At 43.1% G+C, this 19,703-nt stretch overlaps 1 protein-coding gene across 5 annotated transcripts in view; it reads right to left on the minus strand.

The window, feature by feature from the left end:
• Positions 1–1,105: 1,105 nt before the first annotated feature.
• LOC125885805 (uncharacterized) overlaps positions 1,106–19,703 on the minus strand; it is a 65,203-nt gene continuing 46,605 nt past the window's right edge. The window contains exons 1-2 of one of the 5 annotated variants that reach the window (XM_049571604.1): positions 4,012–8,351; positions 1,106–2,379 (exon numbers count right to left, since the gene is read on the minus strand). In XM_049571604.1, the coding sequence (XP_049427561.1) occupies positions 2,258–2,379; positions 4,012–4,879 (990 nt within the window). In that variant the 5' untranslated portion in view covers positions 4,880–8,351 and the 3' untranslated portion in view covers positions 1,106–2,257. Of the gene's footprint in view, positions 8,352–19,703 lie in introns of those variants that run through there. The other 4 variants (XR_007448941.1, XR_007448942.1, XR_007448940.1 and 1 more) reach the window with 4 other exon arrangements.

Consider the following 19,703-nt stretch of genomic DNA (forward strand, 5'->3'; position numbering starts at 1 on the left):
GAGTACTTTGATTACTTTTTGCAGTAACGAGTAACCTAACGCGTTAGTTTGCTGTTTGAGTAATCAAATACTTAAGTACATTTTCAAACAAGACATCAGTTACTTCCGTTACTTTTAGAATGCTGGTCCTTCAGCTCCGAAACAGCAATGGCTGTTGTTTGGTTCTAATAACGGAGATAATGTTAAACCTATCAGTCAGAAAGAAGCCACGGAGCTTGTTGCTCGTTACGTGGTCAGAGAAATGCTGCCGTTGTCTACGGTGGAGTAGGACTCGCTGACAGGCATATTTCAGACTCAGGACTTGCATTATGCCTGGTACACGCTACACGCTGGTACTCACCAATTATCCCCGGTTGTCTTTCACGGCGTGTGTGATGTTATTGGGTTATTCGTGTCCTATTTTTATTACTTTTACTATTATCTGAGTCACTGTGTCTGTTCATGTGCCAGCCGACATGTTGTTGTAGTCACCTAAAAGCGTCAGCAGATGGCAGGAGCTACATTTGAAGCACCATAAGTAAAATATCAAGCTACTGTATCTTCCACAGAAAGTTCTGACAAATGTTTCAGAATAAAAGCCTATTTAGAAAATGGAGGGATTCTCTGAGCCGAGGTTATAAGGGGCTTTTAATCTGAAACAACTGTTGAGTTTGAAATGAGGGTGCGATATGTTAACTTTATAAAGACAACGGAGCGAATAAAAAGTAAATACATAAACACATAGAGGGATTAATAAATAACGGACCGTCTATAATGTAGTTTGTTTCAAATGAAGCTGGGAGTCTCTGCAGTTGTGGTGAGTAAAAGCCCCGCCGCTATTTGTTAATGTTATTACTTTATATCCGACCGTGAGGATGTACCATTGTTTGCTAGCTTGATGCTAATGACAGTCACGTTAACTCAGCGGGTTGACAAAGTGCCTCTGCTGTTTCACACCATCATTTCCCCCTTTTACTCTGTGTGGTAACATCCCTAGAGGAAATATTAAAAATGCTGGGGTGTTGTCATACAGTTGTCTACGGCAGCAGATCGTTCTCTGTTTCTATTGGTCAAAGTGATGGCTGTGATGGGAGAATTGGATCTCAGTGAAGGGCAAGTGGTCCATAACTTTAATTTTGGAGACAAAAAAATGTAGGCTTATGTAGAAGCAAAAAAGTCAAGGTCCCGAGCCGTGCCAGAAAGCTCGCGACCTCGCTCTTCTCCTCTCAAACGGACTTTCTTTGTCTTCCATTAGATATCAAAAACTCAAATACTCAGAGGTCAAAAAATCACTGGAGACACGTAGAATCAGATGCAACTGAGTTTAATGTGCTCGCAGGCAACAAACACATCACAACTCAATGAGTCAAGCTCCGGAGCGAGACTGAAGTTTCTTTGTTTGCGCTCGCTCTTTATCGTAGAATTTCTGCTGAGTCATCTCTTTTCCTTAAACTTTTCCACTGGGCACTGATCATAAAGGTGTCACATTTCTGCTGAGTTTAAGTCCTTCCCACCATATCGGTGTCACATTTCTGCTGACTCAGCACTTTTTAGTCCTTCCCCCTCTAGTGGCAGGCCTTTTTGCCTTTGTTCAGACATGTCTGGACATGCCCAGACATGCCCAGGCATGTCCTAATGGTGTAATCTTTTTCTCCCTGCCTACTATCACACTTCCAGGCAATATATGGTATGGTATGTGTGTGTTTTCAATATATGAATACGCAAACTTGTGTTAAAGTGCTTTGCCATACATGGATACATACATGAATTCCAACCTTAATTAACTTATGCAAAATAAAACATTTACCTGATTAGTGATTAAATCTTACACTACATTCCTCCCTTTGGGGCTACATAGTCCCATACAATAATCAACATGAATCAAAAACATAACAGAGGAAAAATATATATTCCCTGCTGTGGGACTTGAAAAGTCCCATACTACAGAACCATTATCAGTATACATCACACATAAAACAGTCTCGGTAATAATTCCCGTAATCTGATTGCTCTGAATGTTATTAATGTAGTGGTGTGTGGATACAAGAGTTATACATTGCATGCATGATTAATTACAATAACCTTCTCATATACAGGTCACAGTAGGCAAGGTACATAGTTATCTTTGCTGTTAATGCCGCCTAGTTACTATCCGTCGGGCTCATAGGTGGATGTGCCAGTCATCCGCAGGCGCCGCTAGGACGCCACCTGGTCCCTCAGCATCTCGACCTCCTGTTGCAGCTCGTGGTGGTTGACCAGTTGTCGCTGTAGGTCATCCCTAGCTTGGGCTCAAATGGGGGCTGGTCCTCTGGCATGGCTGGGCGCTCTTGGTAGGCCAACCCTGGATTCTGCTGCTTTGGATACAGGGATCTCCAACTGCTGGCCATGCTCTGCACCTATCTATGTGTTGGAAAGGACATTGTTTAGTTCAATTCACTTCTCTCCTTTTCCTCCTAATTGCCCTGTGGTATAAATTACCTAATATATGTTAATCAGTCGATTGTTAGTATGGGTTTGGTAACAGCAAGGTTTTTCCTGAATCTATTGCCAATTATTTGGTTATTTCTTACCCTGAATCGGCTCTCCCTCTATACAACCTCGTGTTCCCCTTCCAGGTTCCCCTTCATTGGCTCATATAAGTTTATACTATCAGCCATATTTTCACATACGTCCATATTGTCAGTCATGGTTTCATATAAATCGTTGTTCAATCTTTTGGGTGCATAGGATCTTACCCACAGTTTATCTAGTTTCCACAATTCGCCTTTCTCAGGGAGCTTTTCCTGCTGTTGTATCAGCATAACAAATTGTCCCGTGGCCGTTCTCATGGCCCTTCTTATCAAGATCTGTACTAGGGGAAGGACGCAACAAATTATCAAAAGAATAGAACAAGTCCAAATATTACTCCTATAGATCATAGGAGATTTTTCCAACAGAGAACTTTTCTAACCAGTCAAGAACTGATGAGGTTTTTGTGTTCCAATTAGAGTGTTGTACCTGTTGGTCTCTTAATCTACGTATGTTTTCTAAAGCTTAAGTCAGGTTTCCGTCTTCGCCTGTATTCATGGGGAGGGGCCTAACTCTAGGTAGGCCTAATTTTCTGTGGCAGGCTATGCACGAGCTGTTAGTTACCTGCTTGACGGAGTACTCTAACCACTGATAAAACATATTAGATCTCCATGTGGTACTTCTAATTAGTTCGGTGTCTTGTACCGGTGTATTTCTGATTCTTCTATGGGGGTTTCGGTTTTAGTTTGAGCCATTGCTGAGCCAGTTCTACGGGTACTGTGTGCCAGGTGTCTACATTGGCACATTTTTCATTATCACACCAGACTCTTGCTGTCACCATCCCTTCTACACTACACTGTGGTCCTATAGACCGGCCATGCAACCTAACATTTCCTGTGCCCTCCACCAGTACGTGGTCATAAGCATGCGACTTGTAGTAAGTTAACTGTATGATCTCTCTGTAAGGTATCTTGCCCTGTTTTGTGGCCATGGTCCCTCGTGCTACTGCACACTTGCCTAGTTGTGCCTGGCCTTGTCTGTCTGGTTCTGCCCCTTCACTCTGTTCTACTCCTACCAGGATAAGCAATAGGGTTAGTAGTATTATTATTCCCACTTTAATTCCTCCCCCCATGTTGCCTGTGCTCTCAACCTTTCCCTGTGCTGGTCTATTGGGGGCTGTTCCCTGGGCTGTTCCTTCTCTGTTTTCTGAGTCTCCTGAGTCTGTTCTGCTTCTGTCTGAGTCTCCTGGGTCTGCGTCTAACCCTTCTATGCTTCTGGCCTCGCCTGTTTCTGAGCTGCTGCTTTCTTCTCCCTGCTCTCTTTATGCCTCTCCTCTCTCTCCTCTCTCTGTTCTCTCTGCGCTTGGGCCCTCATCATCAGCCCTGCGGCTACCAGGTGGCGACTCATGAGGTTCATCGTCAGCCACTGAGGATGGGGTGTTTTCCTCTGAGGTGCTCTCTGTCGACACCCTCTTTGGGTTGTTAGCTCTGCAGCAGTGGTTAAGATGGAACCAAACGTCCTTACCTTCAACTTTCAAGGCAGTTGGTGTAGCTAATATGACCTTGTATGGACCTTTTCTGCGTGGCTGGTCCCACTTCCTTTCGAACACCTTGACGTACACCCACTCTCCAGGAAGTATGTGTTGAAGGTCTTCTGGGATTTCGACCCTTCTGTCCTCGGTGGTGCCTTTCACCTGCTGGAAGATAGCCCTATGGATAGGGGATAGACTTCGTAAATAGTCAAACATTTCATTTTGCAGTTGCTCCAATGGGGGCCCTTCGTAGGGACCCCTCAAATATGGTATTGGCATGGGTGAACCCGTAAGCATTTCATGCAGTGTTAGATGCGTGATTCTGCTAGCTTGTGAGCGCACTGACATTAGTGCAAGCGGTAAAGCATCCACCCAGTTAAGCTTGTCCCCACTGTCTACTACTATTTTTGCTATTTTTGTTTTCAGAATCCCATTTGCTCTTTCTACTGCCCCCTGTGATTCAGGGTAGTAGACACAGCCAAACTTTTGTTTGATGCCTAGTTGCTTCAGTGTTTCTTGTGTTACATTAGATACAAAGTGTTTTCCGTTATCTGATGATATGGTATCCGGCATCCCAAATCTCAGGAAGACTTCTTGGCAGAGGAATTTTGCAAGTGTTCTATGATCTGATCGGCTGTAGCTGTTGCTTCTACCCATCAGCTGTATCCGCATATGACCACCAAGACGTATCTCATTTTTCTTACTCTGGATTGTGCTCCCATGTCTATGTAGTCTAACGTGAGGTGTCTGAAAGGACCGTCTGGAGGTGGTATGCGCCAGTGGGGCTGTAAAAACTCTCCTGATGTTGTATCTTGCGCAGATCTCGCATTCGCCTAGTACTCTATCTACCGTGGCTGCCATGAATGGTGACCACCATGTTGCTTGCAATTTCCGTAGGATCTCCCCCTTGCGCAATGGTCATTACTATGCACCCAAATTATAGCATGTCACAGCAACAAGGTTGGTAGTACAAAATTGCCATGACTGTCTCGCCAGAGACCATTTGTTGGCCCCTGTGCTTGTGTTCTGATAGCGCCACGCTTGATCCACAGTCGTTTTTCAGCTTCACTTACTCTGTTTTGCGCGGCTACAAGAGAAGGCATGGTAGTGAGGGTTTCACAATCTTGGATGGTTAACATGGGTGCCATTACTGCACCCATTGCTGCCTGTTTGGCTGCTATCTTGCTAGCTATCAGCTAGGTTATTATCTCTGGCTACCAATGAATCAGTCTTTTGGTGGGCTGGACATCTGATTATAGCTAGGGCTTCGGGGAGGAGCACAGCCTCCCACAAGTCAACAATGGCCTCCTCATGTGTAGCTGGCGTGCCGTCTGCTCCACGAAACCCTCTCTGTTTCCAAATGTTTGCGTGGATGTGGCACACTCCATATGCATATGCTGAATCTGTATATGCATTCAGTGACTTTCCCTTTGCTAATCTACATGCTGCTGTTAGAGCTTTTATCTCTGCAAGCTGGGCGGAGCAGGGCTGAGCAAGTTGATCATGACATGATCGTATAGTCACAAAATTCTGATCGTTATTGAGCTGTACAATTCCATAGCCTGCATGACTACCTGTGGCGTCCTGAAAACAGGAGCCATCAACGAGCAACGTGAGGTCAGTTAAAATGGGCTGATTATGTAAATCTTCGGCGTGCATAAATTTGTCTGTGCCATGAAGACAGTCGTGGTGTACCTTCTGTGGGTAGAACCATTTTGGTGGCTGGATTAATGATGGTACAACGTTGAATGTCGAGCTCAGGAGTGGACAGGATAACCTCATATCCTGTGCGTCTGGCCTGTGTCAAAACGAATCTGGGACTTGTCAGCAGGGCCGAAGCTGGTGAGAGGTGTACAAAGTTACAGGATGTCCCATTGTTAACGAGGATGCTTTTTGAAATGCAAAGACAGCTGCGGCTAGCCCCTGATAACAGGGAGGCGAACCGGCCTCTATGTTATCGAGCTTAGTGCTATAATATGCCAGTGGTTATTTACCTGTGGGTGTGTCTTGCATTGGGACGACACGCGCAAACCCAGATTTCTCTGCTACGTAGAGATAAAGAGGTTTGGAGTAGTTAGGAGTGCCTAACGCTGGAGCGGACTGCATGTCTATTTTTAAGGCTTGGAACGCACCGCATGTCTATTTTTAAGGCTTGGAACGCACCTTCTGCTTCCTCCGTCCAGGACAGCTGTGCTGTGTTGTTTGTCTGTCCTGCTGCTCTTACTAAAACTCTGAGTGGAGCAGTTTTTATAGCATAGTCACAAATCCATGGCCGACTGTATCCTGTCATGCCGAGAAAAGACAGCATTTGGCCCACCGTCTGCGGTTGAGAAGCCTTACTTACTGCCTCCATCTGAGATGGGGCAATGCACTTTTTATCCCCACTCAACTGTCTGGCCAAGTACTCTACAGACTGCTGGCAGAACTGCAATTTGTCTTTACTAACCTTGTGTCCCCCCTCTGCTAATGCTATGAGCACTGCAATGGAATCTTTTGACATTATTCTTTTGAAGGGCAACAGACAAGCAAATCATCTGCATACTGTAATACAGTGCTTGGCACGTTCAAATTAGCTAGGTCATAATGCTGACATTCATAAGTGAATGCAAACAAATATTGAGAGTCTGGGTGTAGCGGTACACTGAAAAGAAACAGAACATAAATAAATGACTGTATACCACTGTGTGTCGGGTGGTATGTCTGAAAGCAACATGTGTGAATCTGGCACATGTGGCGTCTCTGTTTCCACCACTGCATTAGCTACTGTTCTGAAGAAGTTGGTTTCTTGATTGGAAAAATGAACATTTTGCACGGACTTCTAGTTTTGACCAGAACTCCAGCCTTTACCAAGCCTTCAATTGTGGGTTGGATACCGTCAATGGCATGCTGCTGGAGAGGATACTGCCTCTGGTATGATAGGTTATTATGTGGTTTTAGTGTGATGCGAACAGGTTGCGCTGATCTTATCCTACATCAGTTTTATGTGCTGTCCATAGATGTGGTGGAACTTTACTCAACAACTGTGCGTGTTCTTCTGTGACTGCTGTCTGTGTGGGAGTAGTACCATCTACATGTACCTTGTCTGCGACTGTTTCATCACCTGTCTTAGTTAGATTCTGATGTATTGTTTGTCATCTGAAATGTGGATGTATTTGTTCTTGGTGGGTAACCACTCTCGCACCTGCAGTGCACATCTGACCATTGGACCCAGATGATGAGACTCATAACTTTCTGCTATCATCAATGTAACGTGTGGTGCAGAATTTGGCACCTGAGACCATCCTGCTAATTCTTCTGGGAGGCACACCTTGAGGTACTGAATACATGTCTTCACTAATGATCAGGCATGGTTTTTATTTTCTTTTTTTATTTTATTTTTATTTATTTATTTTTTTTTGAGCACTGTGTCCCTGCATTCTTTACAATCTACATGAGTCTGGTCCGCGTCATACATGAGCGTGCAATGCAGTGGCAGATTGAGAGTATGTGTTGTGTCAAAATGTAACCTGACCCATGGTTCCCACTGAGTCCATGTCTGTTTGAGGTGAGACTCGTCTGATGTCAGTTGGAGCCAGTAGACCAACGCCTGTGATGTCTCTGTGGCGTTCCCGGGCAGCTGTGGCATCATGCTTTGTGGGGGGTCGTCAGAGAAGTCTAAATATAGTCCATCTTGAGTACTCATGATCTTAGTTTTGAGAGGGCACAATATATCTCTGCCTAGAAGGTTCACTGGCGTATGAGTTGAGTAGAGTAGGGGTGCAAAGATGACTTTACCAGCAATGAGCATTGAAACAGGCTCTGTCATTGGTATGACTTGTGATTTCCCAGAGAAGCCTATGGTCTTGATGGATGACTTAGAGAGGGGGTGTGTAGAGTCTTTTTTTTTTTTTTTTTTTTTTGTGTTTCCATATGTAGCCCCTGTGTCCACCATAAAGGAATATGCTTGTTTGTGGATGACAACAGGTATAGTTGGTTCGTTGTGTGGCTGTAATGAAATGACTGGTGACATTACTTCCCCCTCAGGCTTCTCCGGGCAACCCTATCATGGGCACCCTGTCTCGTTTTCAGCCAGTTTTCTGCTGGACCTTCTCATGGGTTGACCGGACACTCCCTTGCGTCGGGGGCCGGGCTGGTAACAACCCCAGCACAGCCTGTTAGGTGCTGCAGGATTCACTCCTGGAAATCCTGTGTTCATTTCCTGGGAGCCTGATTGCTGATAGGGTGCGGCTCGCTGATAGGTTTGCCGTTGTGGTGGCTGGGGTCCTGGAGGAAGGTTCGGTCCCCTTCTCCATCCTCCTCGGCCTGCTGGTCCTCCCCTAGGTTCGCCTCGACCCCGCCCGTGGGGCTCTGGCTATCGTTGTTTCCACCTTCTCATTGTGGATAACAGTAGTGGTAATGTGAGGCATTGCATTGTCAGTGTTCTGCGTGTGGGGAGCGTCTTCTTTCATCTGCTCTTGGTCTTCGTATCCCTGGCCAAGGTCACTATGAACCTTCCCTCCACTTGGCCTTCCATTGTTGTTGCTGCTCTTGCCTCCCCTACTGAGCGTAGTGGGTATTGTGCCGTCTCTGATGGTGATGTATCTTGTGGATATGGTGGTGGTGATGCTGGCAGGGGTGGGGCTGTGGGTGTCACATCCGTCGGTGCCTGGGGGTCCTGTGTGTCCTTGCTGCGCTCTGCTTGCACCATTTGCTTCAGTGTCTGTGAGTCCTGTGGGTCCTGTGGATGCTTACAGTACTCTACTTGCACCATTTGCTTCCCACCCCCTGTCTGTCTAAACCACCCCAATACCTCCCTTTTTCTTTTTTTTTTTTTTTAACCCTTCTGTTCTTTTTCTTATAACTCGCCTTAGTGTCTTTTGCCTCAGTGTGTCTTAGTTCTGTATCCACCTTGTCGCAACATGCCAGGTTCTTGGTTGGCTCCCATGAAGCCTTGTTTAACTTTACTCACTCTTGGAATTTTGCGGTTGCTCGTCTGTTTCTTTTGTATGTATCAGTGCTAGTGATTTCCCTACTGTGAAGGCAGTTTTGTATTATTTTTCTTCAGAGGTTATGTTCTAATTTATGTGACCAATCTCCTCCCAAATTAGCTTTTCTAGGCACGACAACAATCTGCAATCTTGGATTAAATTCCACTCTGTTCTCTAAATCTTGAAATATTACCTGGTTCAGAGGAAGTGAAGCTACAGGTCTGTTTTTATAACCATCACACAAATATTGCAGCAGTGGATCTAAAGAGCGGGGAGTCCACAAATTATTTAAAATCGTCTCCCACTGTATACCTGAAATTCGCCCTTCACTTGTTTCAATTGGTAAATTTACTAACTATCCAAAGTTTTAGCAAATGTCTTGCTCGTCTTGCCACTGCTTCTCACCCTCGTTGTCTATGTAGGTTCTTTCTAACCCGAAATGTGTTCTTTATGCCTCTGGTATCTACTATGCCATCAGTCACACAATGTTGCTCAGCCCAATTTTCATCACTACTGCTGTCACCTTCTTCCACCCAGCTCTTAACAGCTTGATCTCAACTTCTTTTTTCTTCATTTTATTACTTATTTTATTTATTATAAAACTATACTTATCACTTATTTTATTTATAATTTTATTACTTATTCGATTTATTTATGAAACTATACTTATAACTTATTTTATTTATCTATAAGATTAAATTAAAGTAATAGATATTTATTTTTTATTCTCCCCTTAACAGCCAACCAGTTTGTATGGAGTTCACCCGAGCAACTGGTTCAATCAGTGAAACGTGGACTTTTCGTTGGCACCATTAGGTTTCCAGTCCCCAGACAATTTGTTGACACCGTTAGGTTACCCTTGTCTGGTTTTGTTTCACTGAGACACTGTTAATAACTACCTCATGTAACAAAACTTTGAAACAAATCACATAAAACAAACACACAGATACCAGATTATGATAAAACATTCAGGCCCCAAAATGTCTTTTTTTTTCTTTGTAATGACCTTTAACCCAATAGGTCAGAACCAAAATATCAAATTTTAACAAAGCTTTGCTTTTTGTATAAGCCCACTTCTGTTGGCTGTGTTCCTCACTTTGTGCTGGCTGCATTCCTCACCCCCTCCCTTTGTACTCTCTGTTAAGTCAGTCTCCCAATGATTTGTCAGTCTTTTTACAGTTACATTTTATTTAACACTTTACTGTATTTACAACACTTTATACAACGCTTCATGCATTACTTTGAATAGATTATATTGTGTTTACTACAACTTACTTCTAGATATACTACAATGTATGTACAACAACTTTATAGCTTATAGTTAGATTTTTACAATTTTTACACTTTTGATCGATCTGTTGACTGTTTTGACTTCTTTTTTGTCTTTTTCTCTTTTCCTTTATCTCTTTGGTTGCAACATTTTAAGCGTTCTGTCCGTTCAGTCCCGTTCTGTCTACGGTGACTCCCCCTTCTTCTTGGCTGGGAGGTCACTTTCCTCAAAACAGCGGTATCCACAGAAGCTTTTTAACTTCACTTATAGCTTTCTGCCCGTTCAGTCCCGTTTTGTCTACGGTGACTCCCCCTCCTTCTTGGCTGGGAGGTCACTTTCCCCAAAACAGCGGTATCCACAGAAGCTTTTAGGCCTTTTATCTTCTTTGGTAAATCGCCTATGCAGACCTGTTGTCTCCCCTAGACACACCCACTCAGGGTGTACTAGGCAAGCCAACAGCGGTATCCGCGAATTTACTCAGCATTCCGCCCGCGCAAACCTGCCGGCTGGCATCAACACCCCCGCCCCTACAGGCTAAAGGGAGTGTTGGCAAGTTTCGGCACTGGTAACCACGTATATGCTTTTGAGTACTCTTTTCTTCTCTTATTGTGCACCTCTGTCTCTTTAAATACTTTAAATACTCTTAATACTTTAAATACTTTACTCTTACTACATTCCTCACTACATTTGTTACCGTACATTCAGCACACACACATTCACTCTTTCTTTTGCCTGCTTGGTTTCTCTAGCTCACTCCCCCACATTCCACACACACATACACACACTCACTCACTCACTCCCACATTCACTCTCCATGTTTATCTCTCTAACTTCCACACACACACACACACACACACACACACACACACTGTGTTGCACTAGATTCAGTTGTCTCCAGCAATATATCAGCTATGTTCCAATGTTGTGTTATTAGTTAGTAATTTTTACATCACATTTTAGGTTCTTTTAGGAGAGGAATTTGTCAAATACCTCCAACCTGGGCGGCTCCCAACTGCACCTCAGACGCACCCGGTTTAGGCAGAAAAAAGGCTCTGCTTACCGTATCTGGTGGCCACCTGTACGTCTGATGTGCAGCCAAGCGCCCCCAATCTTAGGATCTGACCTCCTCGTCCTCCTACGCTGGCTCGCCAAATTATGTAGAAGCAAAAAGGTCAAGGTCCCGAGTCGTGCCAGTAAGCTCGCGACCTCGCTCTTCTCCTCTCAAACGGACTTTCTTTGTCTTCCATTAGATATCAAAAACTCAAATACTCAGAGGTCAAAAAATCACTGGAGACACGTAGAATCAGATGCAACTGAGTTTAATGTGCTCGCAGGCAACAAACACATCACAACTCAATGAGTCAAGCTCCGGAGCGAGACTGAAGTTTCTTTGTTTGCGCTTGCTCTTTTATCGTAGAATTTCTGCTGAGTCATCTCTTTTCCTTAAACTTTTCCACTGGGCGCTGATCATAAAGGTGTCACATTTCTGCTGAGTTTTAGTCCTTCCCACCATATCGGTGTCACATTTCTGCTGACTCAGCACTTTTTAGTCCTTCCCCCTCTAGTGGCAGGCCTTTTTGCCTTTGTTCAGACACGTCTGGACATGCCCAGACATGCCCAGGCATGTCCTAATGGTGTAATCTTTTTCTCCCAGCCTACTGCTACCGTCTACTATCACACTTCCAGGCAATATATGGTATGGTATGTGTGTGTTTTCAATATATGAATACGCAAACTTGTGTAAAAGTGCTTTGCCATACATGGATACATAAAACATGGTTACATGAACTCCAACCTTAATCAACTTATGCAAAATGAAACATTTACCTGATTAGTGGTTAAATCTTACACTACACTTAGCGCCCTGTGGTCCATTGCCCAATAGGAAATGTAGAATACTCTTACTTAAAAGTACTTGAGTTACTTTTCTCAGGGAGTAACGTTGGAAGTACTTTTAAAGTAATTGCGTTACTTTACTCAGGGAGTAATGCAGTAAAGTAACTGGTTACTTTTTTAAAAAGTAATGCAGTAACGTACTTTGATTACTTTTAAAGTAACCCTTACCCAACACTGATGATGTTTGTGTAAATGGACAACCACGTGACTCACAGAAGGGACAAAATATGGGTTTCTTGAAGCCTGAACAGTGCCGCATGATGCTTGATCATGTCAGTGATTATGGAATGCTATCCACAATGGGTATAGCCATAACCCCTAGATTCCACTGGTGTTTTGGTACCAACATATGGGATAGTCTACCACCTTCATTTAAAAGAAGATGTGCACTGTGTGTCTTAAATGATGTAATTTATGTAGTGGAACCAGTTGAATTTCTTCCAAATCACACAAATTCACAGAGATCTAACAGAGACCTATCTGAATACCTGTCACAGAATACATACATCTAAAAAACATGAATTCAGTGGATTTGTCAAGCCAATACTATGCCTTACCAAATGATCATCAGATTTTTACACACTCCCAGCTAGTCTTTAAATCTATATTTTGGAATACAGAGTTACAGTATGCTAACCATTATCTCACAGCATTTACACGACATGACCTGGTGTTAGTGGCTAATGCAACAATTTTAGGCTTTCAATCTATTAGTAATGGGCTTGCTTTGTTGCATCAATTTGCTATTGATAATCGTGTTGCATTAGATGCATTGACAGCTTCCCAAGGAGGAGTGTGCGCCATCATGGGAGAGGGGTGTTGCACTTATCTCCCATCCAAATCCGAAGGGCTGGGTAATTTAACTTTTGCAATTAAGCACAAACCACTGGAGGCTATTTAAATCAAAGGCCATGGGATACGATTTTCAGATTCTTTAGAGGAAACCCCACTACTGCATGGATTTTGAGCACATGTGCCCCTCTTATTGGAATGATTCTACTTAAAGCCATCATAATGGGTTGTTGTTTTCCTATTTTCCATGCACTAATTTTGAACTGTCCATTCTGTTACCAACATGATCCAGAACCCGGTCAGGAATGTAACTGTCTATCCCCACCAGAGTCTAGCAGTAGTGATTCAAACTCTTTCTCATCTGAGTCTTCTGGAAAACCCAACAACTGATCACCGGAGGAAGTGGTCATTGAACGGCATATAATGGAGCACGTGTGGGATGGACTCCGGCCTTCTCGATGGCAGTGAGGCGAAGACTGGGTGAAAGGGGGGGTCGGGTAACAATAGGTCCCTCGTCCCCGGAGCCCAGTATTGAAGAAACAAGCGTGCTGCTATGAGGAGAGGAGGAAGTGGATAACTGGACGTGTCCTGGAGATGCCATATCAACAATGTGTTATTTAATCATATTTTCAAAAGGACTGACTAGATTTACTATAGGGGAACCCCCATGCCTTATAACCATCTTGTGAATGGGCCTCTTATGCCATGTTTTAGAAACTAGAAGGAATTATGTTTTGCATTGGTTGTGATGATATTTAGTCCCTATTAGCATGATGTGTTAAGAAATAGTTATTGGAAACGTTTGCTGTGTTGCAGATAGAAAGGAAAAAAAAAACAGAAGAAAAATCTAGGGGCGGCACGGTGGTGTGGTGGTTAGCACTCTCGCCTCACAGCAAGAGGGTTGCCAGTTCGATCCCGGGTGTGGGAGCCCTTCTGTGCGGAGTTTGCATGTTCTCCCCGTGTCAGCGTGGGTTCTCTCCGGGCACTCCGGCTTCCTCCCACAGTCCAAAGACATGCAGATTGGGGACTAGGTTAATTGATAACTCTAAATTGTCTGTAGGTGTGAATGTGAGCGTGAATGGTTGTTTGTCTCTATGTGTCAGCCCTGCGATAGTCTGGCGACCTGTCCAGGGTGTACCCTGCCTCTCGCCTGATGTCAGCTGGGATAGGCTCCAGCCCCCCCGCGACCCTCAAGAGGATGAAGCGGTTAGAAGATGAATGAATGAATGAAGAAAAATCTAATAGAAAAAGGGGGAATAGTTAGTATGTACTTTTACATCTCCACTGAGCAGTGGATACTTGGTCAAGACCCCTGGAGATCATGTTCCGTTATGACAGACTTCATGGCGTCAGAAGTGCTAGGTTTAGTGATGAATGACAAGTTAGACTAATTTTAGTTGGCCCAAGGTCAAGTTAAATGTGTCAAGGCACCATTTTAGGTAATAGTATACATGCCACCATCCTATATAAGCTGTGTCTCTCTCTGTTCACAATCATCACATAGCTTCTGCATGTAGCCATGCTGATCCGAGCTCGTAATTAAACATGCATTAAGAAAGAACTCCTGGATCGCCTCATCCTTGAATTCTCCAGATCACCACAGAAACACCTACTCTCAGGTCATCAGATCCTTTATTTCTGTTGCTGCTATGCTGAAAATTGCTGACATTAATTTATGTTTGGTTGGTGGACCTTAATTTTTTTTTTAACATTTTATCTAAGTTGGTCTTCTGACCTTAATTTCTGTTTGGTCTCATGACCTTTCATTTCAGTTGGTCCTCGTTGACCTTTTATTATGTTCAACATATAGACACACACGGTCTGCAGAACCACACACTTTTCAGCCTTCCTTTCTGGCATATCACCATCGTTTCCATTGTCACAGCTTATTTCATCTCTGGATTTATATCATTTGGTGGTTAGACCTCAACACATTTCATTGCTGCTTTCCTTTTCAACACTTCAACACGCATCTATCATCATCTACTAGTTGATGGCTCCCTAGCTGTCATTCCAGATATATTCCTAACACACATTTCTCATCAGAGTTGTACTAATTTCATTCAAGGCTTATTTCTGTCATACACTAAACTATGGACATATCCGTTCCTTAGTCTTTCACGTTTTGCTTCATGCGTGTTTCTCTCATTGCACATCTCCCCATAATTTTCTCTTTACTTATTTTTTAGAAGCCTGTTGCCTGCTGGTAAGGTAAAGGTCACCTCATGTCAAATGGTTGGTTGTCCCTCTCCCTTCTTACTCTTCTTTCGGGGGGGGGGGGTCCCTATTCAACTATGGATTCATCACCCTCCTTAAATCATACCATCTCTACGGGGTCTAATCGCCAAAGACTTTTCACATTTTGCATTCCTATGGGCACTTGTTATATATATATAAACACGTGCCTCTCCTGATTGAATTAAATATGAGAATTCACTACGCATTTTGAAAGATGTGAAATTACATACAAGATAGTTGTATTGAGAATTGTGTAGTGGCTAATATGATATAATGTATCTACAAGAGAAGCAGAAGTTTGACTGAGTCCAAACAGCAGAAGATCGAGGCAGAACTGAGCTGGAATCCAATAAAAGGTTTAAATAAAAGCAGGACATGTTGCTACTAAAGATAAAGGGTTTTTCATGTGGGTGAGCACTGAAACCTGAAAACACAAACCTGTATGCACACACACAGACTCATACACATAAAGCGTGAAGAGATAAAGTCAAACTGTGTTCTATATGCAGCCAGGTAAAGTATAACGTTATACTAAACAGAAGAATACTGGGTGCAGAATGAAGGAGTATGTCTGTGTCAGCATTAAACATGTCATGTGTGCAAGCTTGCATGCAAGTTTGCAGTTGGTCGAATGTCTGATTGCATAGCGTGTGTGTGTGTGTGCGTCTGCGCGTGTGCATGCATTTGTGTTTACATGTTTGTCTAGCGTGGCAGTGTGGAATGTCCCAGTTTAACCACAGATCTTGCCAAAGGTTTGTGTTCAAAGCGTGCAACGGCACCCCTGCTGCTATCTGTGAAGAGAGCAAGGAGAGGGAACACGCCAAGTGGAGCAGCGTGTCTCACATTCGCGTAACATGAAGATACAGTACATCAATACACTTATATAGATTTGGGTGATTTAAGGTTAAGAACAGCAAATAACCTGCTCTGTGTAAATAGTTATTACAGTGTGAAGTGCAGTGTTAAAGTTTGGTGAGACACAGTTATAAAGCAGTGGCTTTGGTTGGTTTTTGGGCCATTATATTGAAGTAATTTTCTTTCACACTCACATTGACTGACTCACAGTTTTGAACAAGGGTTGATCTCACATATTCTCCTGTTCAAGTTATCTTTACATTATTAAACAGTCATTAGAAATTTATTCTGAGTGATGGAAGTTCAAAAAAATAGAATTACTGCCCCATGGTTGTATGTCTCCACTCCCCACTCAAGTTTTTCTTACAGTTTCCAACCATGTCTGTGAAAACATGGATGCTTCACACACAACTCCCCCGATAGCACAGAAGATCTATCCAATCAGCACAGTTTCAATGTGGACACCCAAGATGAGTGTCACCACTTCAGTATCTGACCAAATATTTCCCTTTCTCCCTGAGATTGAATAATGGCCAGAAAAGTGTTTTTGCAGAACATTACGATGTCACAGTGAGATTGACCTTTGACCTTTTAAATATCAAATGTGATCACTTAATTGTTTTATCCTATTAGACTTTTTCTCTGAAATTTTGCCATAATTACCATATGAATTCTTGAGTTATGGCCACAAACATGTTTAGTAAGGTTACACTGACCTTTGGCCTTTGATCATCTGTTCACTGTTAAGTCCAAGAAGGTGTTTGTGCCAAATTTTAGGAAATTCCCCCAAAGCTAGAGATATTGTACCTTCAACCACACAATTCTATTCTGTTCACTGTTAAGTCCAAGGAGATGTGTAGACCAAATGTGAAGGAATTCACTCAAGTTGTTCTTGAGATATCGGGTTCACAAGAGTAAGACAGACGAGCTCACAGCTCACTTGACCTTTGACCTATGACCACCAAAATCTATTCAGTTAATCCTTTATGCCCTCAAGGCTTTCTTGAGACCTTGTGTTTACAAGAATGGAATAGATGGATGGGCAGGCAGTCGGCTGGACAGATGGACAGGTGGACTAGCAGATGGACGGGCAGACGGACAGAGGCACAACTGGAAAACATAATGTCCCTGGCCACAGCTATCACAGACACAGAGGCATAAAAAGCATTTCACAGTTCATTATTATTGTAAGGCAGGAAAACAGGAAATCAAATAGGACTGTTTAATTTTAAGTGAATTTTATATGTTGGACCTTCATTATATTTAAATAAATATCATTGTTAGTAGAGGAAGCAATCCCAGAAAAAGGACAAGTAAATAGTACAAATTAAAACATTTGAATATACTTTTCTAAACTTAGGTTCCACTTTGTCTCGTGTATCAGGCAATGAACTGTAGTAGGGTACCAAGTCATCTGTTGATCACATGATCCGTTTGATCATGTGTTTTTTTAACCTTTTCTTCTCCACTGAACCCCAGGGGATCAATAAGAAACACATTAAAGTCTTTCTTTTTTTAAAAGAACAAACCTTGTTGACCCATTCCTTTCATATCCCCAAGTTAATTTGGAATTAAAATCAACTGTAAAAAATAAAAAGGCTTCATGCATATGATTCATACATTAAACACAAGTACCACACCATTCTTGAGGTGATTTTTTTTTCTTTTCTTTTTTTTCAAACAGCCTGAAGCTAGAGAGGAAAAATTATTCCTCTCCAGATGTATTGCATATGGATGAATGAACGGGTGCCAGGGAGATCAGGCGCTACCAGTATGCAAATGAGGAGACTAATCGCTCCCAAAATAAAAATGACCAACATCAGCAGGATTCCTGCCTTCCTCAAACAACACAGCTCAACACTACTTCTCAATCAACATGGGCTTTTAAAGATTGATACTGGTTATTTAACAATGAAACTGCTGATTCCCAGTAGCCGGTGCCCTGGATTCTGTAACGTAAACATCTGCTTTACCTTGTACAAAACCTTGAAGTCATTTCTGGCTCCAAAAAAAACAAGATGGTGTCAGCCAAAATGCCAAAATCCAGGCTTTAAAGCAGCAGTCCACAAACAATTGGGTGATATTACCTTAGCTAGGTTCATTATTTTGTACAGTCCATTGCAATATTTCAGCATAAGAATACCCTACACAGTGTTCAGAGAATGGGAAAAATTGGGTTTAACCCTTTAAAAAAATTGAAAAATAAATAAATCTCAGTGCAGTGCAGATATTCCTGAACACTATGCCAGCCACTTGGCTATGGCGTTCCATGTATGGTCTTCCAGCCGACATCTTACACCCTGCTATCATGTGCTGAGCTGTCTCAGGAACATCTGTGCACAGTCTTCACCTGGGGTCTTGTCTGGTGTGGTAGACCCCTGCTTCTATTGATCTTGTACTAAGTGCCTGATCCTGTGCTGCCATGATTAGTGCCTCTGTGCTGTCTTTCAGTCCAGCCTTTTTGAGCTACTTGTAGGATTTCCTGATGTCGGCCACTTCTTCAATCTGTCAGTGGTACATTCCTCGCAGGAGCTTGTCCTTCCATGATGGTCCGTCCTCCTCTTCTGCATTCTCAGGTTTCTGCTGCCTAAGGTTCACTTAGCAGCTCATCTTTGGGGGCCATCTTCCAGATGTATTCCTGGATCTTGGTTGTTTCGTCCTGGACAGTGGCTCTGACGCTCACCAGTCCACAGCGTAGTGAGCAGTGTATAGTCTCAGTGTGCTGGACTTGGGATGAAACCCTCCATGCATTGTGAGAAGCTTCCGGGTCCTGATATCAGTGGCCTCTATCTCCTCCTTTGGCCAGCTTATTATACCGATTTTCCAACTGCATCTCATGCACATCTGACAAAATAGACATGCTCCTATTTCATTTGTGCTTTGCAATTGCAAAAACAACTCAAAAGCATATGTGCGTGTTTTTAGTCTGTTTTTTGTGTGTTGGGCTGTGAGCACTGCCAAAACACAGGTGACCTATACACAATATTGTCCCTGAACGTATCCTGCAGTGATACAGTATCAGGAAAATCTAAAAAACACCAGGTATGACAGCTGACTACATCAGTTAGGCTGATGATATCACACTGTGATCAACTCTCTGTCTTTTTGTATATTCTTCATAGATTGTCTTTTTCATGAGTTGTCTCCAACTTTGCTCTATGTGCCAAGTTTGATTCAGCAAGTTTTATAACATCATTCATTCATTCATTTTCCCATAACCACTTATTCCGGTACATGGTTGCGGGTGTGCTGGAATCTATCCCACTTGTCACTGGATGAGAGATGTGGTACACCCTGGACAGGTCGCCAGACTATCACAGGGCTGACACATAGAGACAACCATTCGTGCTTACATTCACATAACATTCCCATCTGTTTAAATGAATAACATGATGTTAAATGTTTATGGACAGCACTCCATATGTGATGCAATAAAGCCAGCGTACAACTAATCAGCGCAATGAAACAGTTAAGGGTTATCCAATGTAGGTGGGATCCAACTGGGGGTAGGTGAAATAGCAGAGTCCTTGAGTGGCTCTGACAGGCTTCGATCTGATTAGACAAAACCCCTGGCAGGCTTGTCTGAGCTGGACATGCTGGGTCCATATCATTACCTTGCCATCATACACCTGTGGTGCACTGAGGCAGAGTCTGCACACCTTTTGAT

The sequence above is a fragment of the Epinephelus fuscoguttatus genome, linkage group LG1, assembly GCF_011397635.1.
Source record: "Epinephelus fuscoguttatus linkage group LG1, E.fuscoguttatus.final_Chr_v1".
Taxonomy (NCBI): domain Eukaryota; kingdom Metazoa; phylum Chordata; class Actinopteri; order Perciformes; family Serranidae; genus Epinephelus; species Epinephelus fuscoguttatus.